We start from the raw sequence: 20,613 nt of genomic DNA on the forward strand, positions 1-20,613 counted from the left end.
GTTTTTACCGTAAGCACTGAGGACAGTGAGTGGGTGTACCATAGTTACCAATTCGGCTGCTGCAGAAATACTGCAGAGCTTTTATTCACCAAGTGTTCAAAAATCTTTTCCTAAAATTGGCTTTCTCTGCCCTCTTGCACAGTGGCTAGCACTTCTCTGCCTGCACTAATGCCAAATTATCCTCCCCAGACAGAAACTCGATGACTATAATGACAGTGATATGGAGATGGCAGCCAGGCTGCAGGAATGCAATCCCCACGTTCCGTTCTTAAAATACAGATTGCAGTCATAACACTTGAGAAAGCATTAGGCTTCGATTAAGGGCGTAGCAGCAATTTAAAGTATGAGATTTTGACTCTTAGTACTGTCAGCATTACTGAAGTGTCCATAGTCATAGCTAAGAACAGCCTCTCATTATTTTGGAGAGGCTGTTCAGCTGTAACAAATCTCCCATAGCAAGCTGCTAAGCTATTGTGGCTGTCCAGGAGTGAGCTGGCTGTCGATAAATAACAGTTAAATATTAAACAACCAGGCTGTGATGAGAGAACCTGACACTAGTGAATATGAGTCATTATGTATTTCAACTATGGTTCAGTAGATGGAGGACTATGTTAATGTTATTTAGTTTAGCATAGTACAGGAAACAATCTTATCTTTAACTCCAATGTCTGCTTTTAAACACCGTGAGCCGTACTTCTGTACTTAATTGAGACTGATTTTGAATTAAATGTGTTGCAGATTTAATTCTTCAATAGCTCAATCTAGAGTCAACATTTGATACTCCCATGTACACGGCAGCCTAAAAAACAGAGCCACTCTGTCATACTATAGAATATCTGACTACTGTTGCAATGCAGCACTTAAGAATGCAACTGTGCAAGAAATAAAGTTTTCATTCTTCCTCTTTTTACAGAATTTTGACAAACGTTTTGGGGAAAAAAACAATAAACTAGGATATAATTTATCTCCTAGCTTTAATAATTGGGCCTGCACCTAACTGCTCCATGACTATTTAGCTATTTCTATGCAGGCAAAAAAACATGAGTGTAAGAAAAAAGGGCAAAAACAAATGACAAAATGTTTTACCAACCGGTGACAACCACCAGAGTATGTTTAGACTCATCTTGCCAAAGGAGTTGCCTTCTCACAGATGATATACTGCACATGGAAGTACAAGAGAGTGGGCTGAGCTAACTTAACTGATATATATTTTTCAAAACTTCTCCTTAATTGCATTATGTTAGCTGGTTGTTTGATACTGTGTTTTCAACTTGGCAGTTGTGGTCAGCCAACAGCATACAAACACAAAACTTACAAAGTTAAACAGTTTAGGGAAATGAGTGGCTCCCTCTGAACAAAAGAAGTTGGCAGTGATGGACGGGTATCGGTCAGCGGACCCTGGAGAAAGGCAAGCTCACTCTTGTCCAGCTTGAGCTTTAGGTGATGTCTTGTCATCCAGTCCAAGATGTCAGCCAGGAAAGCAGAGAGGCATGTCAGAACGAGCAGCCAAGTTATACATTTATGTCCAATAACAACTGAGAAGTGGCTGGCTGTTTGATTCCAACAGTGCGGTGCTCCTGATGAAGCCTTTATTTGTTTATATGACAAAATAACTATGGTACTAGTTAGCAATCTTTTTCTTGGCCTGCTTTCAGTACCTGTGCATTGGCAGTGTTGTATAAACTGAGCATGCTGTACGTAGCTTGGTGGCTCAGCTGCAGCTCACCTCTCTATTGAATCACTGTCATTACCGTAATTACAATGAAAACCGCCCTCCTGGGTACTATAACTGCATCAACAAGCAATTCCTTTTGTCATAAACTAGCTTGAGGTGTCCTCTACAGGGAAATGAAGCATAATTTAACACTGGGATTTGGCTGATTTGATGGAAACCAACATCTATTGTAAAACGCTGTATTCATAATGAGTTCAGTCTAAACCTGCATTAACTCGACCAAAGTGTCTCCTTGAGTTCTGCCTTCAATTTAGAGATGATTTACCGTGATTATTATTGTGAATTATTTTGATAACGTTGCAAAATGATTATTCTAATAACTGCTTCGTGAGCCGTTCGGATGCGGCAGGCGAGATGATTACCCTTCTTCAGGGAAAGTGCTATATGGCAACGGACAAATTAGGTGCATACATGCACCTGCGCGCACACTTATGTACGACACACAAACACCTGCTCTGTCATCTCTGCCTTCGCACATTTAGAGTAAGCGTAGACACACTCACACATGATGAGTTTTAGATGTCTTTATGTTCTCTTTTGTGATTTTCTTATCGCTTACAGATGGAGAAAACTCCCTCAGCTACACACACACACACACACACACACAGACACACACACACACACACACACACACGTCCTCATTTCAACCCTTACAAATAGACCCAGACACTTCTGGTCCAGCCCCAGTCTGATTTCCATATAGATGAGAGGCTAGGGAGTAAACAGCCATCTTAACGAGGGTGATAAATGAATCTTGAATGGTTATTAATTAACCAGCCAATTACGCCACCATCTCCATATTCATATCAGATTATGTAGAACTGCTGAGAAATGGATCTCATGATTTTGCAAGAAGATAAGTTGATAGTTGATGAGAAGCATCCTGGCCGATGCAGTGTTAGTACCAGTGGTGTAGTCTAGTTTTTTGTAGTGATTATGCTGTGATTCTTCCCTGTATACTCACCCGTCCCCAAGCGACCCCAGAGTGACATACAGTCGCTATACGACTGATTTTCTACCGTTTAGAGTTAATCACCATCTAACTCAGCCAGTTAAGAGCTACATTTAGCCTTAGACGTTGGCAGTTTTCAATGCACATTTAGGAGTGGTTTAAGAAGTTGCAACTATTTTTAACAATAATGGAAAGCTGAAAGTAATAACAATGAACATTTGTGCAGATCTGTCACCAAACCTCATTCATTACAGAATATTATAACCGTAAAAGGGAGGACACAAAAAGTGGTCCACATCTTCTCAAGCACACTTATCTTCTAAAATAATTGTCAAACTAACTAGTTCTTGATGCAGTTCAATATACCATCAATCCCCCTGCTGTTACAGCTACGGTAGATAACGTTGATGATCATTTATGCTACTGTATGCTACTGTATGCTACTGTCACTCACCAGGTAACGTTACCACAGCATCAGCCTCATCTGGCTCGTTTTAGTTTCTGTAACTTTAACGATCGTGTCATCTGCTGCTGCTGCGGTGTCACCCGGAGCTTCAGGGGCAGGTTAATGGAAAAACACAGAAAGTGTAGTTTGCGTTAATTTCAAACATGCGCCAATTGACCGCCACGCAGCTGTGTTGTTGTTTGGTAGGTGAGGAAGGTGGAAGCCCCGAAAGTCAGTGCTTCGCAACACAGACGGGGTGAATTTGTAAATGAAAGTGTGAAAGTTCTGTCACAAAACGATATTGTTACGTATCATATTGCTATTTTAAGTGGGTATACGGAAATCCTTGACCTTTCCTAGTGGGTATATGGCGTACGCCACCTCTAAATTTTTAATCAGGAACAGGTCATGTTATGAGGCTTCACATGGCCTTTGTGGCAATTCAGGTGATGACAGAATATTGTCAGCTCTGATAACAAATTGGCTTTCTAGCAGTGTACACTGTTGCTGTCTGAGAAGGTCAAAGTAATTAAAAGCGTCATTTTGACATAAATAAGTATCTCTTTTGCTTCACTGTGTCGCTGACAGTGGCCACCCAAGCCTTACATTTCCCAGCACCGGAGATGCAGTGATTTATATTTCCACTTGGACTGAGACAAATGATGTCCCCACAGTCTGAGCGGCTCCCCTGTACATTTAGTCCCTTAATACACGTCATTTTTAGCTGTCAAGGTTTTACTTCAAGTTGAGTCAACTTTCATGACAGCTTTTTACTCCGTAGAGGCATCTGATGAATGTTCGCCCATGTGGAAATAACTGTTGTGCTTGCAGCAGGAGGAGGATTATCACTTGCCCACACGCACACAGAAAATGGTCGCTGCAGGTCACATCTACAACTACAGGGTTCAGAGTAATAATGTGGACCCAGACCTTTCTCCAGCTCAGTGATCTGGTTCTGACTCTGGACTTCAATCAGCGAGGGCTGAGCGGCAGCTTTCTGTTAATGATGTTTGACTTTTAACCCCCGAATCATGATTACTTTATACTGTGGTGTTGCTGACCATTTTCCAATGCCTGGTGGGATTTCAGTATTTTAACAGTTTTGTCTTACTTTGTGAGACAGCCTTTGGTCCTTTTTTAAGATCTTGTTGGAAATTGTTCAAGCCAAAGTCATCTTCATATTCAGTCAAACTACTGACTCATAGCCGTTATATCCCTTTTTTTTCCTCATCTGTCATAGTCACTCATGTTTGTGTTTTCTTTCAGGATGGTACAGAGGATTCTCAACGAGGAAGCCAAATGTCAAGGTAAGAGAGACTGACAGCTTCTGCTCTTCAACTCTCTTCTCTCAGACCGTTTGGCTAATAACACCTTTTCAAACTTAAGCTTTCTCCATTCTCTCTTTTTCTTTAAACATCTCCAATTCTCTTTTTCCTCCCGTCTTTCTCTGTAGGGGTGATGCTGAGAAATGGGTTATTTATATAGCCAACATTTCTGCCTGCATTTTTAATGTGAAGGAGGCTTATGTAAAGAAATTACAGTCTTTTTCTCTCTATCCTCATGCTTTCTGCATAACCCGTTTCTACTTTGCTTTTCTCTCTTCGTCTTCTTCTTTATCTATTATGTATTTCTCATTTTCTGTCAGAATTGAAACTTTACACAGTGGGAGACAATGGTAGACTTTGTCTAAATGATGATTCTTGCTTGAATTTTATACTGTGAAAATTAACTGTCAGTCAACCACTGACATACTTAACTGTTAGAGAACAAAGGAACAACCACGGGAAGTACGAGCCCTAAATAAAAATGTGAACAGTGTATTTCAATTAATGCAATTAGGCAGAAACACTTCTTACCCTAAAGGCTGCGTGTAGGCGTCATGGCCTCAGTGTTTCTAACGTTGCAGAAACGACTACTAAATGCTTGAATTTAGCGGAGATGTTTCCTTGCATAATAACTATAATTAAAACTAAAGTAATTTTGATCTCTCTATGTTTAGCCTGCAAGAAAGGGTGTAACGGTAAAAGGCAAATGAAGTGATTCGTTGGTACTAGCCTATAGTGATGCAAGGCAGGAGTAGCCAGTTATCGCTAGCACGGCTGTGCAACGTTGAATTTGGATTTATTGTAGTTTTACAGATTCTCAGGTAAACAGCTTCTTCACCGTCTCAGACGCTGTAACTTACTTGATCCACATAATTTACAATAATGTAAGCCTAGTTCACAATACACAATTTTTAGCCCGATTTGCCGCTCGGGGAGCTCGCCGATCGTCAGGCTGTGATAGGGGGTAAATCAGCGGTCAATCTGCAGTCACCAGTCGTTATGCGTGAACTACACAACGACGCATCAAAACGGCTCACTGACCTCTGCCAGATATCTAGCGTGCCACATTGGCTAAATGCAGTAAATGTAACGTTATCATGCAACAAGCATAGAATAGTTGAACCTCAAGCTGATAAAAAATACTACTGTAATGGTACAGTGAGTGTTTACCTGAGTTTCCAGCATGTTGTGTGAAGCGGTCTCCCGCTGAGTTTGTCTCTGTGTGTCGCATGCAATTACACACCAGGTTGCAATCTTAAAAACTGCACCGCTAGTGACTGCTGGAAACTACATTTTGCCCCTTTTAATATGCAATACATTATCCCCCACATGGTGTTGTAATTACTTCATTACTGCTTTTTTCAGAAATCTGTGACATGAAACAGCAGGTTTTGGGTTCAGTTTGTAAACACTGGACTGTACTTTTCTACCCCTGAGTGTGGTGCTCTGTTTGGCTACTTTTTTGGGGCCAGCATATTATGCCTTTATTGATGCTAGACAGTAGGAAGATGACAGAGAGTTGTGGAATGACATGCAACAAAGGTCCCCTGCAGGATGTGAACTCAGAACGTTGTTACTCATTGTATTGATAAAGTGCTGTAAAAGCACAGGCGCTGGTCTTCAGTGCATCAGTATGATGAATGAGTCAATACCACAGCGTGTGATGACTTAGTGTGTTCTAACATAGCCTGCACTTCTAATTGCAAGCATGTTTTTACCTCAGGTTAGCATCGATAGCAGAAGTACATATTCTCAGTAACAAAACTAACATGGTCTGTTATTTGATGGAACCCAGCGCAGCAGCTCATGTCTGATCTTTCAATGCAAAACAGCCTGTAGCGGTTCGTTAAGATGCTCTGTACATCACAGTAACTATTATAACAATGTGATATGATGAAAACCGCAAAGAAGCAGTCTTGTTTGTTGCAAACATGCCCTGCAGCCCTAGTTGATGACGTCTCACTGTTGTCAGATGAAACCCACGTACCTTTTTTAAAAAAACTCTTTCAAGAATGAAGCAAAGAAACCAATTTCTAAGATAGGTATTCTTGAAACTAAAGACCTTGAAGAGGCTTTCTTAAATGGTTTTGAAACACTCTCTATGCATCACTGTCCCCCTTCTTAAGGATGAAAAAAACAGTACTTACATGATTGTGACCAAACAGTAACTACAGAAACATGTTTGTCATGAACAGACTCTGCAAAGGCATATAGCATTTTATTAAGTATGCCTTCCAAGACCATGACTGTACGGTGAATTTAAGGCACTAGTGTACTCCAACAGAGGTGCTTGTCAGATAGTAACTCTTGCAGCAATTGTCCAGATACTGTATGTGGAGGTGTGGAAGGTTTGAGTGTTTGAACTTCTTGTGTATAACTCCTTCCAGGAGAGACTGTCTGAAAGTGTGCACCTTTTTATTCAGAGATGCTCACAAGTTTCTGAACTAGAGTCCAAGTCAAGAAGTGACGATACGGTGGAGCTAACGGCCGTGTGCAGAGCTAGCTAGCTTGCTTAGCTAGGTGCAGCTGTAACTCACGTTAACTGTCATTTTGAACAGGGCTGATAACTTTGTCTAGCGAACAACAGTCTTAAAACTAAATGTACTCACCAGAGAAAGTGAACAGCCGACTCCTAATAAGCTTTTTAAACGGTGCTGGTTAAATTTACACCGTGCCGAGGGTACGAGTCGGCTCTACCCTGATTGACAGGTCGCTATGGTAACAACTTGTCAATCATAGATAATCCCGCCCTGAAACATACTCTGCTTTTTGGTCTATTTTAAAATAAATGGGACCATAATTTACTAAATGAACATCATTTTGTATTGAAGAAGACTTGAAACTAGCGACTGAGACCATAAATAACCATAACCATAATTATTCAGCTGAGAAGAAGGGTCATTTTCCCATTATTTCTGTTTCTAGTGTCTGTGTATAAATAGTCCATGAGTTTGTGAGCTCTCACGTGGATGCACTGAGCAGGCTAGATACTGAGCCATGGGGAGCAGAAAAGAACCGTCAAAAGACCTGCGTAACAAGGTATTGGAACTTTATAAAGATAGAAAAGGATATTAAAAGAGATCCAAAGCCTTGCAAATGCCAGTCAGTACTGTTCAATCACTTATTAAGAAGTGGAAAATTCTTGGATCTCGGATCAAGCCAAGGTCAGGTAGGCCGAGAAAACTGCAAGAAGAATTGTTCGTGGTACAAAGAAGAACCCACAGGTGACGTCAGGAGAAATACAGGCTGCTCTGTGGATGTTGCAAGGAGCACAATACGACGGTACTTAAACAAAAATGAGCTACATGGACGAGTTGCCAGAAAGAAGCCTTTGCTGCGCCAATGCCACAAAAAAAGCCTGGTTACCCGAAAACACCTTGACACGCCTCTCAGCTTCTGGCACACTGTAATTTGGAGTGACGAGACCAAAATAGAGCTTTATGGTCACAACCATAAGCGCTATGTTTGGAGAGGGGCCAATAAGGCCTGTAGTGAACAGAATACCATCCCCATTGTGAAGCATGGTGGTGGCTCACTGATGTTTTGGGAGGGTGTGAGCTCTAAAGGCACAGGGAATCTGGTGAAAATTGATGGCAAGATGAATGCAGCATGTTAGGAGAAAATACTGGCAGACAGATTGCATTATTCTGCACAGAAGCTGCGCTCTTGGACTTTCCAGCATGATAATGACCCCAAGTACAAGGCCAATGTGACCCTCCAGTGGTTACAGCAGAAAAAGGTGAAGGTTCTCCTGACCTTAATGTCATCGAGCCACTCTGGGGAGATCTCAAACATGCGGTTCATGCAAGACGACCAAAGACTTTGCATGATGAACTGGAGGCATTTTGCCAAGATGAATGGGCAGCTATACCACCTGCAAGAATTCGGGGGCCTCATAGACAACTATTACCAAAGATTGCACGCTGTCATTGATGCTAAAGGTTGCAATACACAGTATTAATAAATAAGGTTATGTGGCCTTTTTTCCCCCTGTTTTGTTTTATGATTATGCCATTCTGTTACCTACAGTTCAATGTGAATCCCATAAGAGATAAAAGACATGTTTTGCCAGCTCATTCATGTTTTCTTTACACATGGGATATATATTACCAATTCTTCAAGGGTATGCAAACTTTTGAGCACAACCATAGGTGTTTTAACAGGTAAAAAGGACTGGATTTGTTGGTACACAGCAAGTAAAATAATATCAAAAGGATAATTGCAAAAGAGATCATGTCTTTATTATATATCTATAACTCAGCAGTGAGTCATGTTAATTATAGGCTAAAATCTGTTTTCCAAATATAAACAAGGATATTAGACATACACCTACCAAACACATAATCCATCGGCAACAACAGGCTTGTGTTATTGCCTATAATCACGTGATTGTCGTGCCAGATTACGCTATAAACTGCAAACACTTATTTAGCCACAAGTGTGATTATTCAGTTAAAAGAAACTGTAAAGTTTCACAAAGACATGCCTTTTCTTACCACGGACATAGAGTGATGTTTATTTGCACGTGATGTCTGTTTGACCCTGATGCAGCTGTAGGCGTAAAGAGACTGGGTGATTCAGTTTTAACATACTGTGTGCGCCCCCGTGGACGGCAATCAGTTTGTTGTCCTCTCTCAATTGTGTCCACGCGCAGCTGATACATAGTTGTGTTACGTAGGTAGGTTATAGGTAGCGTAGGGAGGAAAATAACAGCAAGGTCTTTTTGAGGACGAGTCTCAAGTCGAGTCTCAAGTCATTGTGTGCGAGTTAAGTGCGACTCAAGTCCAAGTCTCAAACTCGAGTACCCATCTCTGGCTTTAATGCCCCTCTCTAGGATGGACGGCTTTTCACTCCACCTCAGCAATAAACACTCATACAAACTACTACTACCAGTTTTTGAACATACCCACTCCTTAAGAGTGACGTGCAGGTATTACAAAATGTCTCTTATTATACCTCTTGAAAAAACAACTTTATTAGAGTCTATGAAATTCGATCAGGACTTGCTGCTGCTTTTCAAAGCTTCATATTTAAAGCCACCAGTGCAGCTTTAACACAAATCTCCAGATTAGGTTAATGCTTTCACAATCTCAGTCGGAAATAAACCTCTATTCCAGGTTTATACATTTCAATGTGCACAGGTTGTACATCATTACCATATAGACAGCACGATACAGTAAGTGTCCTCTATATATATATATATATATATATATATATATATATATATATATATATATATATATATATATATATATATATATATATCAGATTCTACCAATCAATCCTGTGACGCAGCTTCATAACAGGGACAGGAAAATTGATTAAGAGATGTAAATTTCATGCAACTCATGAAGTTACAAAACATCCCTGTGTTTAGAGGAATAAATTGAGTCTGATTAGGTTTGAAAACAGATGAGTGTTTGTCACGTCTTCATTTCCACTTAAAAGTTTGTGCTGTTTAGAAGCAAAACTCAGAAGTTAACTTATCAGAGTAGATGTAAAGCACTACAGTGGAAGTATTATGTCTGATGAGTGCAGTTGGATTAGGTAATCAGCAGTCTCTACACAGACTTTATTGAAGCAGCCTTCCTAAAATCTCTCTTTTTTTAAGCACCATGTCTGCATCACAAGCTAACAGGCTTCTGGGTTTTTAGTCTTTAAAAAAAGAATCTCTTTTGTGTTTTTGTCCTGCTTTGTCCCATTGTCCTCTATGCACCAGCCTTCTATTTTATTTTACTTTGCTCCATCCTGCTCTGTGTTTCCGTAAGAGGCTTTATTGTCGAGCTTTACTATATCCAGACAGCGGTGTTTCCTCTCGTGGTCCCCTGCTGGGTGTTCTGTGCTGTAGATAGGTGAGGTTTTAACATAAGAGAGCTCATCTGTTTAGGTTTGTATTTTTTTTTCTTAGAAGTAGGCATGAATAGAAAGTGATTACATAAAACAAACGCCTCTGGTTTGGCTTTTGGTTTTAAATTAATTAATAATTAATATCACATCCCCTAAACACATACAACAAACCAACAACACTCATTTGAAGTGACATTGAATGTTTCTCATGGAACATCAGTCTTTTGATACAAAGCTGCGTTTTGACCAAAGGAACTATAAAACTTTGGAGGAACTCACTGCATTTCCACCAAAGGGACCAGGGTCTGAATTTAGTTCTAGGGTCTTTATTTTACCCCCCAAAAAGTCCCTGATCGGGGGGGTAGTACTTTCCAAAAGTACCGGTACTTTGGGGGTGGTGGGGCCTGCCTTGCAGTGAATTTCTGAATGGGCGAGTAGAGGCTACTGGCTTTAACTCGAGCATGTTGGGTGTTTTTCTGCAACGGCTCCTCTCTCTTCCACCGTTGTTTGCAAACCAGTAAATCACAATCAACAGTCAGATAGCCACACAAGTCTCGCCGATGTCCGCCTGAGATCTGTGTCAGCATTAAATGAAGGCTTTTGCTTGGAAATAACAGCAAAATAACAGCAAAATAACAGCGGTGTTTACAGCGAACAGCTGACGGAATACGTAGTTGTGTTACGTAGGTAGGTTAAATGTAACGTAGGGAGGAAAGTAACAGCAAGCTCATCAGACGTTTCCTAAAAATATTAATTGTTCACGAGTCCCGCACCTCGAGTCCAAGTCAAGTCTGTAGTCTTTTGAGGACGAGTCTCAAGTCGAGTCTGAAGTCAATGTGTGTGCGATTTAAGTGCGACTCGAGTCCAAGTCTCTAACTCGAGTCCCCATCTCTGCCTTTATTGCCCCTCTCTATGGGCGCTGCACAGCAGCTGCCCAATGCTCCCTTGAGGGACTGGTTAAATGCAGAGAATGAATTTTGCTACATGCATGTGGATGTAACAATAGAAGTACAATAATGTACCTTTCTAATAAAGCTGTTACTGTGATGCAGAGACAGTGCACAGTTGAAATGTAATGCATGAAGCGAGTCTCGAATGTGGTTCGGGGACATGTATAGCTGAACCAAAGCCAGCTTGTCAGGACTCGCGCTACTCTGCTTCTGATAGGCTAGTAAGTAGTAGCTGGCTTAACCAGGTGCCAGCAAAGATCAAATAGAAGTGAGATGCTTCACTCCATAGCTAAAACGGAGCTTTCAGCACACAGGGTGAAAAGAGGAGCTGCAGCAATGTGTAGTATGACAAAAATATGGTGTTTTTTATTTAAACCATGTAAACCTGTTCTGGTACAACCACTAAATTGAATTATGAACCATCTGTTATCAATATTATCCTGCTGACGTATTGCGGTAAGCGTGTCGACTCATTTCCGTTTCCAGCAGCACTGGGATCAGCTGGTGATCTTACTGTTATTGCTATCATGGTGACTGTACATAATGTGTTGGTGTTTGTGTTTTAGTATGTGTTTATAACAGCATGGTATGATAACAGAAGGTGTCTGAGTCGCTTTTCAAGACGTAGATAGATATCTGTCCCAAAGCAGTGACAGAAATTCTCCTTCAACAAGACTTAATTGTTAATACAATATTTCACAGTGGAGACTCATCTTATTACTCTATTTCAGTGCACAGTCCACTTTTCTATGACACTGACATATTATTGTGTAACAAGCCCAAACTTGTGAAAAGATAAATTGATAAATCAGATTCCAGACCAACAAAGTAAAATCAGCTGGTTTAGTGATTGTTGTTAGACACACAGACTGTTACCTATATGAAATCAAACACCATAAATACAACTGCACAATATTTTAAAGATGGTACCAATTTGCATAATGTACATATCTCAGAAAGGTACAGACAGGGTTACTGTTGAGTCCAGGAAAAAAATCAAGCTTGCAAGTGAAAATCAGATTTTGTTGAGAGCTTCCAAGACTGCACCACCAGAGAAATCCTTGACTTGTAGTGGACCTAACAGCTTGGCTGTGGGCGGTGCACTGCCATTCATTTCCGTAGGTTACAATAAGGGCAATGGGATGCAGCACAGCAGGGATAATAAGAAAGAAAAAGTTGAAGCTCAGGTTTCCTCATGCAAATCAAATATCAGGGATCTTGAGAGCCCCGCGAAGGAGAGCACTATTTAACAAAGCGAGCTCAGCACCTCTCGTGTACTTTTGTTGCAACAGACACTGAAACCCAAAAGAGCTAGACAACCAAGCAGATATGTCAAGATTCAAAACCGCAATCTTTTAAATCTCACATCATTAATCAACTTTAGATGGATCACAGACCAAAGAGTCTTGCCATTCTCCACTGTTTCTTTCAGAAGTGGAGTAGCGGAGCAGCAAGAGGCAGTTTAAGAGCAGCTGTGTTTGATGTTTGATTCAGGACACTTGTTGCATACCTCAAACATGATGTGTTACATAGCCATAGCTTTTTCATGCACTAAGGTAGCCTTTAGTGTTGTTTTTTTTTGTGTCGGGCTCGGCAGTCAAGTTAGCAAGAATGAACATGCAACTTCCAGTTAGACTTATGAAATTATGCAGTTTGGGTAGGTTTAGGCACCAAAACATAGTTAGGTGTAGGAAAACATCAAGGTTCAGGTTAAAATGACTACATTACATACCTGACTTAACTTACATAAGTTAAGTAGCATTACTTATGTAACTTACGTAACATATGTAATTTAACTAAAAGCAATATTATCTTTTGTTTCACATGGGAAACGAACACCAGTCTCCTGGGCGAAAGTCCTGTTTCCGGCCCACCCGTCCACCCAAACCCAACTCTATACTCGGACATTTCTGTTATTTATATCCTGCACCTGCTTTCAGCGTTCATAAATGACGCAACAGAGCTTCCCCCAGTGCATTGAACTATAACGCAAAGGGGCTCCCCACTGTGTTGGCTGGCTTGGGTGGTGATGGCCCAACGGATAAGACCATGCCTTTGGTGTGAGAGACCTGGGTTCAATCCCCCACTGTGACCCATCCACCGTTGTGTCCCTGAGCAAGACACTTAACCCCAGAGGCGTGCGATCTCTGACGTGTATATCAATTGGAAGTCGCTTTGGATAAAAGCGTCAAATAAATGAAATGTTAATTGTTAAATGTCAATTAATTTGCTGCACAGAGGAGTGATTTAAATGAAACTTCCCCTCTCATTAGTAGAAACATGGGACACCAGGAATGTTCAAGAGAAAAAAATGCAAAGAAGCGCAGAAGTGCAGTTTAAACTAATGTGAACACCTCGGGGATCCGTTTTAAATCTATATTTTACCCCATTTACACCAGTTTACCCTCCATTCAAACGCTGGTTATGATAAGAGTCTAAGTATAAATGGCAAGTGTGAGATGCCAGGTGTGCCAGGTACTCAAAATAATCAAAATAAAGTGACAAACCAAAACACGCTTGGAACTTTACTTTGCAGCTTTGGTGAGTGTGTGTATGTGTGTGTTTAGTACCGTACATCAAGAGACAGGTGCAAATATGTCACTGTGTCATGTGTGCAAACAACCAACAAATAATGACCCCCACTTACAAGCTACAGAAGGCATTCATATGTTTACATGCCTTGGTGTGTGTGTTTGTGTATGAATGTGTAGGTGATTTGTCACTTCTTTTGCCTCTCGCTCTCCCAGCAGCGGGGAGGCATCTGCCCAATCCTGTTAGTTCCACCCTAATCACCTGGTTTCTCTACAATAGACTCGCTGGTCGTAACGAATCGCTATGTTTCCCCAAGGAAATGCCTTCCTGCTCTGACTCGTCGCTAATCCAGCAGAACTATAGAGAACTTCACTCTTTGAGGTTCATCGGCATTCAGATTACCCGCACCATCAGGGCTACAGAGAGGGCAACTCACAGTCAACGAGAGCAGCGTTTCTTACAGCTCAGATCAACGACGAGTGTACGGAGCTGTTTTCATTCAACTGTGAGAGAGTGATAGGAATCACCACACTTCAACATTAACTATGGCTTCATAGGAAACACACTTCCGACACAGTTGGAGCAAAAACTGAATATGATATGCTTCATAAACCTGAGATTCATGGTAGAGTTGTTCTATTGGATTGTGTCGGATTATATTGGATTGCATTAGCAGGTGTACCACATAGAAAATAAACCATGAAATACCAACTATTTCAGCAAGACAATCCTTAGTCAGAGTGTTAAAATGCAAATGAGGTATCCAGTCTTTATTTCCAAAGTTCAGGATGTGCTGCGGGGTGCTTTTTTGAATTTGTAGTGGATTTGATGTTTTATTTTTGTTTGTACACACGCAAATCAGTATTTTGCTGGAAATTTAGGAACATCTCAGTTACATGCTATATAAGAGAAACATAAGAATGTTTTGGCTTTTTGTCAGACTTTGTGATATTTTGCACACTTCACTCAATATATCGGTGTGTAAACCTCAATGTAATATGTGTGGAGTTTTCCATTTTTGACAACCTGTATATCAGGGGTTGGCAAATAAGTCTGGCATCGGGCCAATTTCATTTCAAGCCGTTACATGGCGGGCCAGAACACAGTCAAATTTTTTCAAATCCTCGGATACACGTGAGCATGTTTAGCTCAGTCGGTACGGTGCGGGACTCCTGTTAGGAAGGTTGGGCGATCGATTCCATTGCGATCGAAAGACTCTTTTGAATGTCCTTCAGAACTTTTCAAAGTAAAAAGCTCTCAATAAACTCAACATAAAGCATTGCTGCAAAAAACAATCTCGCGCTTTTATTTTGTAGGCACAATCACTTAAGAGGAAGTGATTGTGTGAGTAACGTTAGCTGTCATGACGGAGATCTATTTCAGCACCAGCTGCTATCAAACTATTTATATTTTATTTTTCTGCTATCAAAATATTATTGCTGCCGGACCAGTTCTGGCTCACGGGCCACCTATTGCCAACCACTGCTGTATATACACTCGTGTGTGAAAAATACTGCTGCGTTGTAGATTAACACTGCTTTAAAGTAAAGACCAAAGACCCTTGACCGACATTTCTCATCAGTTCCGCTCTAAACTCGTAGAGTCCAGCTAACAAAGGTCTTTATGTTTGGTGTCCCTCCGTCCTGACCTTTAAATATAATGTGCACTACTTTCTCTTTAGAATAAAAGCTGCAGCAGGGCTGGCTGCCCAGATAGTGAAGAATCCCTGAAGACACCATGTGTGAAGTGTGTGTGTGTGTGTGTGTGTGTGTGTTTGTGCATGACTTTGTGTGTGCTGATCCACTGTTAGCATTTAGGGTTGAGAGTTTTTTAGGAAGTTTATTGGAGGATAAGTTTAACCAATTTTTTTTTTATGTCTGTTTTCTATTGGAAAAAACATTTAAAAAGTAAAATGTTTGTCAAGCTGTGTGTGTGTGTGTCTGTCTCTGGTGTCACTAATGCACCTTCTACAGCAGGACAGTGAAGTGAAGGGCGTTATGTTTGTGTGTGAGGTGACTGCTGACTCCTCTGCCAAAGTGAACATGCACCTGTCTGCCAACTGCTCTTAGCCAGGTGTAAACACACACACACACACACACACACACACACTCAGCAAGAAGTTGCCGTAGTCCTCCTAAGCGACTGCCTGCCGATTCACCTTCGAGCAGAGATAAGACCAATCAGGGTAGAGGGTTACAAATAACACAAATGCACAAACACATGTATACTCACTCACACACACAATCTGTGTGGGGCATTTGGGCCTGTGCTTGCTGTGCATTAGTCACGGTCATCAGTCCATTTAAACATGGATCAGCTCAGTTTGGCTCGCTGTACTCATATTCTGCAGTCTGCTCTCTGCAGAAACCCAACTCTGACATCAGCTGTAAACACTGTACATACCACACATGCAGTACAATACAGGCCATCCTTTGTTGCTTCATAATGATTTGCAGAGATACAGAGTTTAATCTCAAATGTTGTATACTCTGTCTGGTATTCTCTAGTGAGCACCACTGATGACAATAATTCAGAATGTAAATTCAAGTCCGTTAATTCACAGAAACATCTGTTGTGAGCTTGAGAGATTTCATGGTTTCTCAACATGCACTGCCAAACATCACAGAGAGACACCAGTCGGTCGGACAAAATATAAACATTTTAAATAAATAAAGAAGAATGCAAATATGGTATTACATTTTTTAAGATGTCTGAGCTATGCTTGTTATCACAACTGCTTTCTCTCTCTCTTTCTTTCAAGACAGACATAAAAGTTTCAGTCAGTAACAGTTTTAAAAGAAAATCCATCCATTTATAAATACTGCAACTGGCTATACTAACCCATCCATCCGTCCATCCATCGTCAACCGCTTATCCTGCGTACAGGGTCGCGGGGGGGCTGGAGCCAATCCCAGCTGACATCGGGCGAAAGGCGGGGTACATCCTGGACAGGTCGCCAGTCCATCGCAGGGCCACACATAGACAGACAACCACTCAACATTACAGTTTTATTTAGTTAATGTTACACTGACATTTGCACTGTCATTGATTGCATTTCAGATAACATGGTTGTGCTCTGTAAGTGAAAAATAGGTGACAGTTACAGAATTTCTTCTAGCTATGCAGTGTTATAAGCAGCCTGGATTGAACCCAGCTTATGATACAACATTCATTATAACCACGAGTGACTTGAGACTTGACTTGGACTCTAGCTCAGAGACTTGTGAGCATCTCTGGACAGACCTAGCATGGACGAAATACATCTTGTTAAATTATGTAAAATATAACTGAAACAAAGACAGAGCTCACTGACATAGGCTGTCAGTCTGAACATATTCACCGAAGCTGCTGTCTTCTAAAGTCTTTCATGTCGCTCAGTAGTTCTCATGCAACACTATTGTTTGCTTGCAGCAGGTGTAGGAGTATTTTTCTGTGTGTGTGTGTGTGTGTGTGTGTTGTGATCTTTGGCTTCACCATTTGCCTGCTATGCCTTTAGCTGATACACGCCACATGCTAGTTTAGCATCAGTTTTAAACATTTCCCTCCTTCAGGGTCAAAGTAAACCCTCCTGTATCACCGGATGGACATCTGAAAGCAAATTATTGAAAGGTAAAATAGATGAAGAGAGAGCTTGAAAGGGAATATATTTCAGTGTATATTTGTGTCGGTCTGTTTGCTTTTGGAGGGTTTTATCACTCTGGGATTTTGAGCTCCTCATCACTGCCACGAACAGCAGGCATAAAAGACTTCTCTCAGCAGGGAGCAATGTGTTGAGATTACACCTGGCACAATTCAAATAAGGTTTTGACTACTTCAACACTGTCTGGGTCTGTGGGCTGCCAGAAAATGTGTCCGAGAGTGTGTTTGTGCTGGATGCATGTAATTTGGAAAGAGGATCTTTTCAAAGTCAGACTGAACAGAAGATGAAGAAATACATTTTTATATCGTGCAGTTCGTTATGAGTGAGAATCTAATCTGACGCAATAATAAGACATTAATACAACAACCACAAAACATAACATTGCAAACATTGCAGAGCAAACTGTCCCTCGGTCACAGCAAAATGACCTAAGGGTGACACAGTCTGGAATCATATTCAGCAATTTTCTTATGGGAAGGTTTCCCTGAGATACTGTCAATCCAAGGAGGAGAGAGTCCTGATCCATGAAGCCTTTTCTCTCGTAAAAGTGATACCGCAAGTCTCGTTTATCAGTCACGTATTCACTCATTCCTGTCAGGCTCTTGGATTTTTCAGACTGTCTTTTTGAGCTCCTCATAGTCTCACAGCGGTAATTCTTGGCTGCTTGACAAATCATTCAGTCTGTTTCTGCAGTAAAGTCTTCTGGAGACACTTTGGACTCATTTTCAAGAATTTATTTCCTTCATTGCAGCAAAAGAAGAGTCTTCAGGAACTCCTGTACATCAAAGAGAGCTAACAAAACACATTTAGGACTAACTCAAAAAAGGCATACCATAAACTGACTTAAAGTGGTCATATTACGCTAATCTTCACGTTCATAAATTATTTAGGGGTTGTACCAGAACAGGCTTACATGAATTAATTTTCACAAAACACCATATCTTTGTCATTCTGTACATTACTGCAACTCCTCTTTTCACCCTGTGAGTTGAACGGTCTGTTTTAGCTACAGAGTGAAGCAACTCACTTCTAAAAGATCTTTGTTGAGAGTTGCACATGTGCAGTACCTAGTTAACAACTATTAGCCAATCAGAAGCAGAGAAGGGCGGACCCTGACAGGAAACAATCGACTGTACATGTTCTTGAACCAGCTTAGCAATCTAGATCTTGGTAGGGAGGCAACGGGCGGACATATTGTCACTGTGTGTGCTGCAGCTCAGTGTGTTTCTCCACCAGTTATTTTTGAGGGCGTGCCACACTAGCAGCTATACGAGCATCATGACGCGTGCTCAAAGTGACACAACCCGTTAATGGAAATGAAGGCTGGACTACAGTCGAGATGTTTTCAGGCAGTTCAGGAGCAGTGTTTTCTGGGGGAGACTTTACAACCTATTACATGCACAAAAACGATATATAACACAATAAAGGAAAGGGGAAAAGCCAAAAACCAGAATATGAACTCTTTAAAAACACTCGCTGGCTTAGCAACATTTAAGTTACAAACAACCCATAATGCAGTGTTGCAGTCACACCGATACTCTCTCTATTCAACATGAATATTGTTGTGAACACATACCGTAAATGTCTAGTCAACTCCCGCTTCTTTAAATGTAATTTCCAGGGGAAAATATGTTGTTTTAAATTTGGGTCAATAAGGTGATAAAGACACCAGAAACAGTCGCTAGGTCTGATCTTTTCTAATCCGAGTGAAAATCTGTCAGGCAGCCTACATGTTCACATCATCACATTGGAGCTGGGAGGATTACAAGTTACAACAATGGAAGTGAAATAGTGTCTTGACTGTTATTTATGGAGACATTTCAGTCCAAACTGAGAGGCTCAAACTGTAACCAAAATGGGTTGAAAACCAGCAGGAAAGATGCAGGTACAGAACTGATGTTTTTGTTTATTGTTGCATAGAGCATGTGTGTTTTTTGGACATTGATGTCAGTTCATATAACTGTGAAGTATGACTAGATGTGAACAGTCTATCAGCCAGGAGCAGCATTTGAAATTGGGGCTGCATTTTAGAAAGAGAGAGATGTGAACACTGAAAAAGAAAACAGAATTATGCATACATTAGTGTGGCACTTCTTTTGCAATGTCATTGCACTGGAAATGTCTCCTCTCAGACTATCTAGAAAGACACTCATCGTTGAAGAATCAAACAACACAGGAAGAAGTTGTACGGTGCTGCAGTTGTGATGTAATCACTGTTATTTTATCATCCCAGCTGAGTCAGAACCACTGGGTGAAATTATAGACCAGACCCATTATGATGCTGCATTTGGGAATTACACAATCCTTTTTCTTGCTCCCTTTTTCTTGCTTGCAACAAGGACAAAGAGGAGAGCAGAAAGCAACAAAAGAGAAGAATAGCGCAGAATAGATGGGAGGCTTTGGGTTAGAAGATAAACTGCTTGAGGACATTAGAAGGACAAAACAGAAGAAGAAGCAATGTAAAAGAGAAGACAGGAGAGTGAAGCACAGCTGCAGCCTCGTTTTCCTGCATTCAGCTTGTGACAGAACTGACTGACACTTTATCATCAGCAGGTGTGAGAAGAATGAAACAAAAGAGTGTAATTACTGTACGGCAGGAAAACAGCGTCCGGAGACCAGAGAGAGTGAGCTATATGGTTGTAATAAGAAAATCCAGGGGGAGAGAGGAATAAAATTACTTATTAATAAATCAATTTTACACTGCCTTATTCTCAATGGGCTCAAAACTCACTAAGAAATAAAGCACACGCCTGTTTTCTCTGTTGCTTGCATCAGCCACTATTCTGCTTTTAACAACAACATAGATTTATTGTGGTTTTACTGATACTCAGGTACACAGCTTCTCCACCTTTCGGTTGCTGTAACTAATGTGACCTACATAAAATACAACACTGTAAGAACAGATAGTAAACATAGGTACTGAAAAGCAGACAGGCGAGCTAACACCGATTTAGCATGTTGGCTAAATGCAGTAAAGGTAAAATTATGTAACCAGCATGGAGTAGTTCAACCTCAAGCTGATAAAAATATTACTGTTGCGTTGTAGTGGGAGTTTACCTGCATTTCCAGTATGTGTGAAGCTGTCTCCCTGTCTCTATATAGCTGCTCTCTGCGCTGAATGAAAGGTACAGAGCTGGTGTTGAGCTGCCTCTGAGCCGGGAACGTTGTAGTAACAGAGCCTGAACAT

At 40.9% G+C, this 20,613-nt stretch overlaps 1 protein-coding gene across 1 annotated transcript in view; it reads left to right on the forward strand.

Annotated features, from left to right (window-relative positions):
* The window catches only part of LOC119886749 (dedicator of cytokinesis protein 3-like), a 214,445-nt gene that overhangs the window by 82,257 nt on the left and 111,575 nt on the right, over positions 1 to 20,613 (forward strand). The window contains exon 3 of the mRNA XM_038697686.1: positions 4,399 to 4,439. Within this exon, the coding sequence (XP_038553614.1) occupies positions 4,399 to 4,439 (41 nt within the window). The remainder of the gene's footprint in view (positions 1 to 4,398; positions 4,440 to 20,613) is intronic.

This window comes from Micropterus salmoides, unplaced genomic scaffold (assembly GCF_014851395.1).
Source record: "Micropterus salmoides isolate LMB-PRFRI ecotype aquatic unplaced genomic scaffold, ASM1485139v1 Ms_hic_scaffold_4, whole genome shotgun sequence".
NCBI lineage: Eukaryota > Metazoa > Chordata > Actinopteri > Centrarchiformes > Centrarchidae > Micropterus > Micropterus salmoides.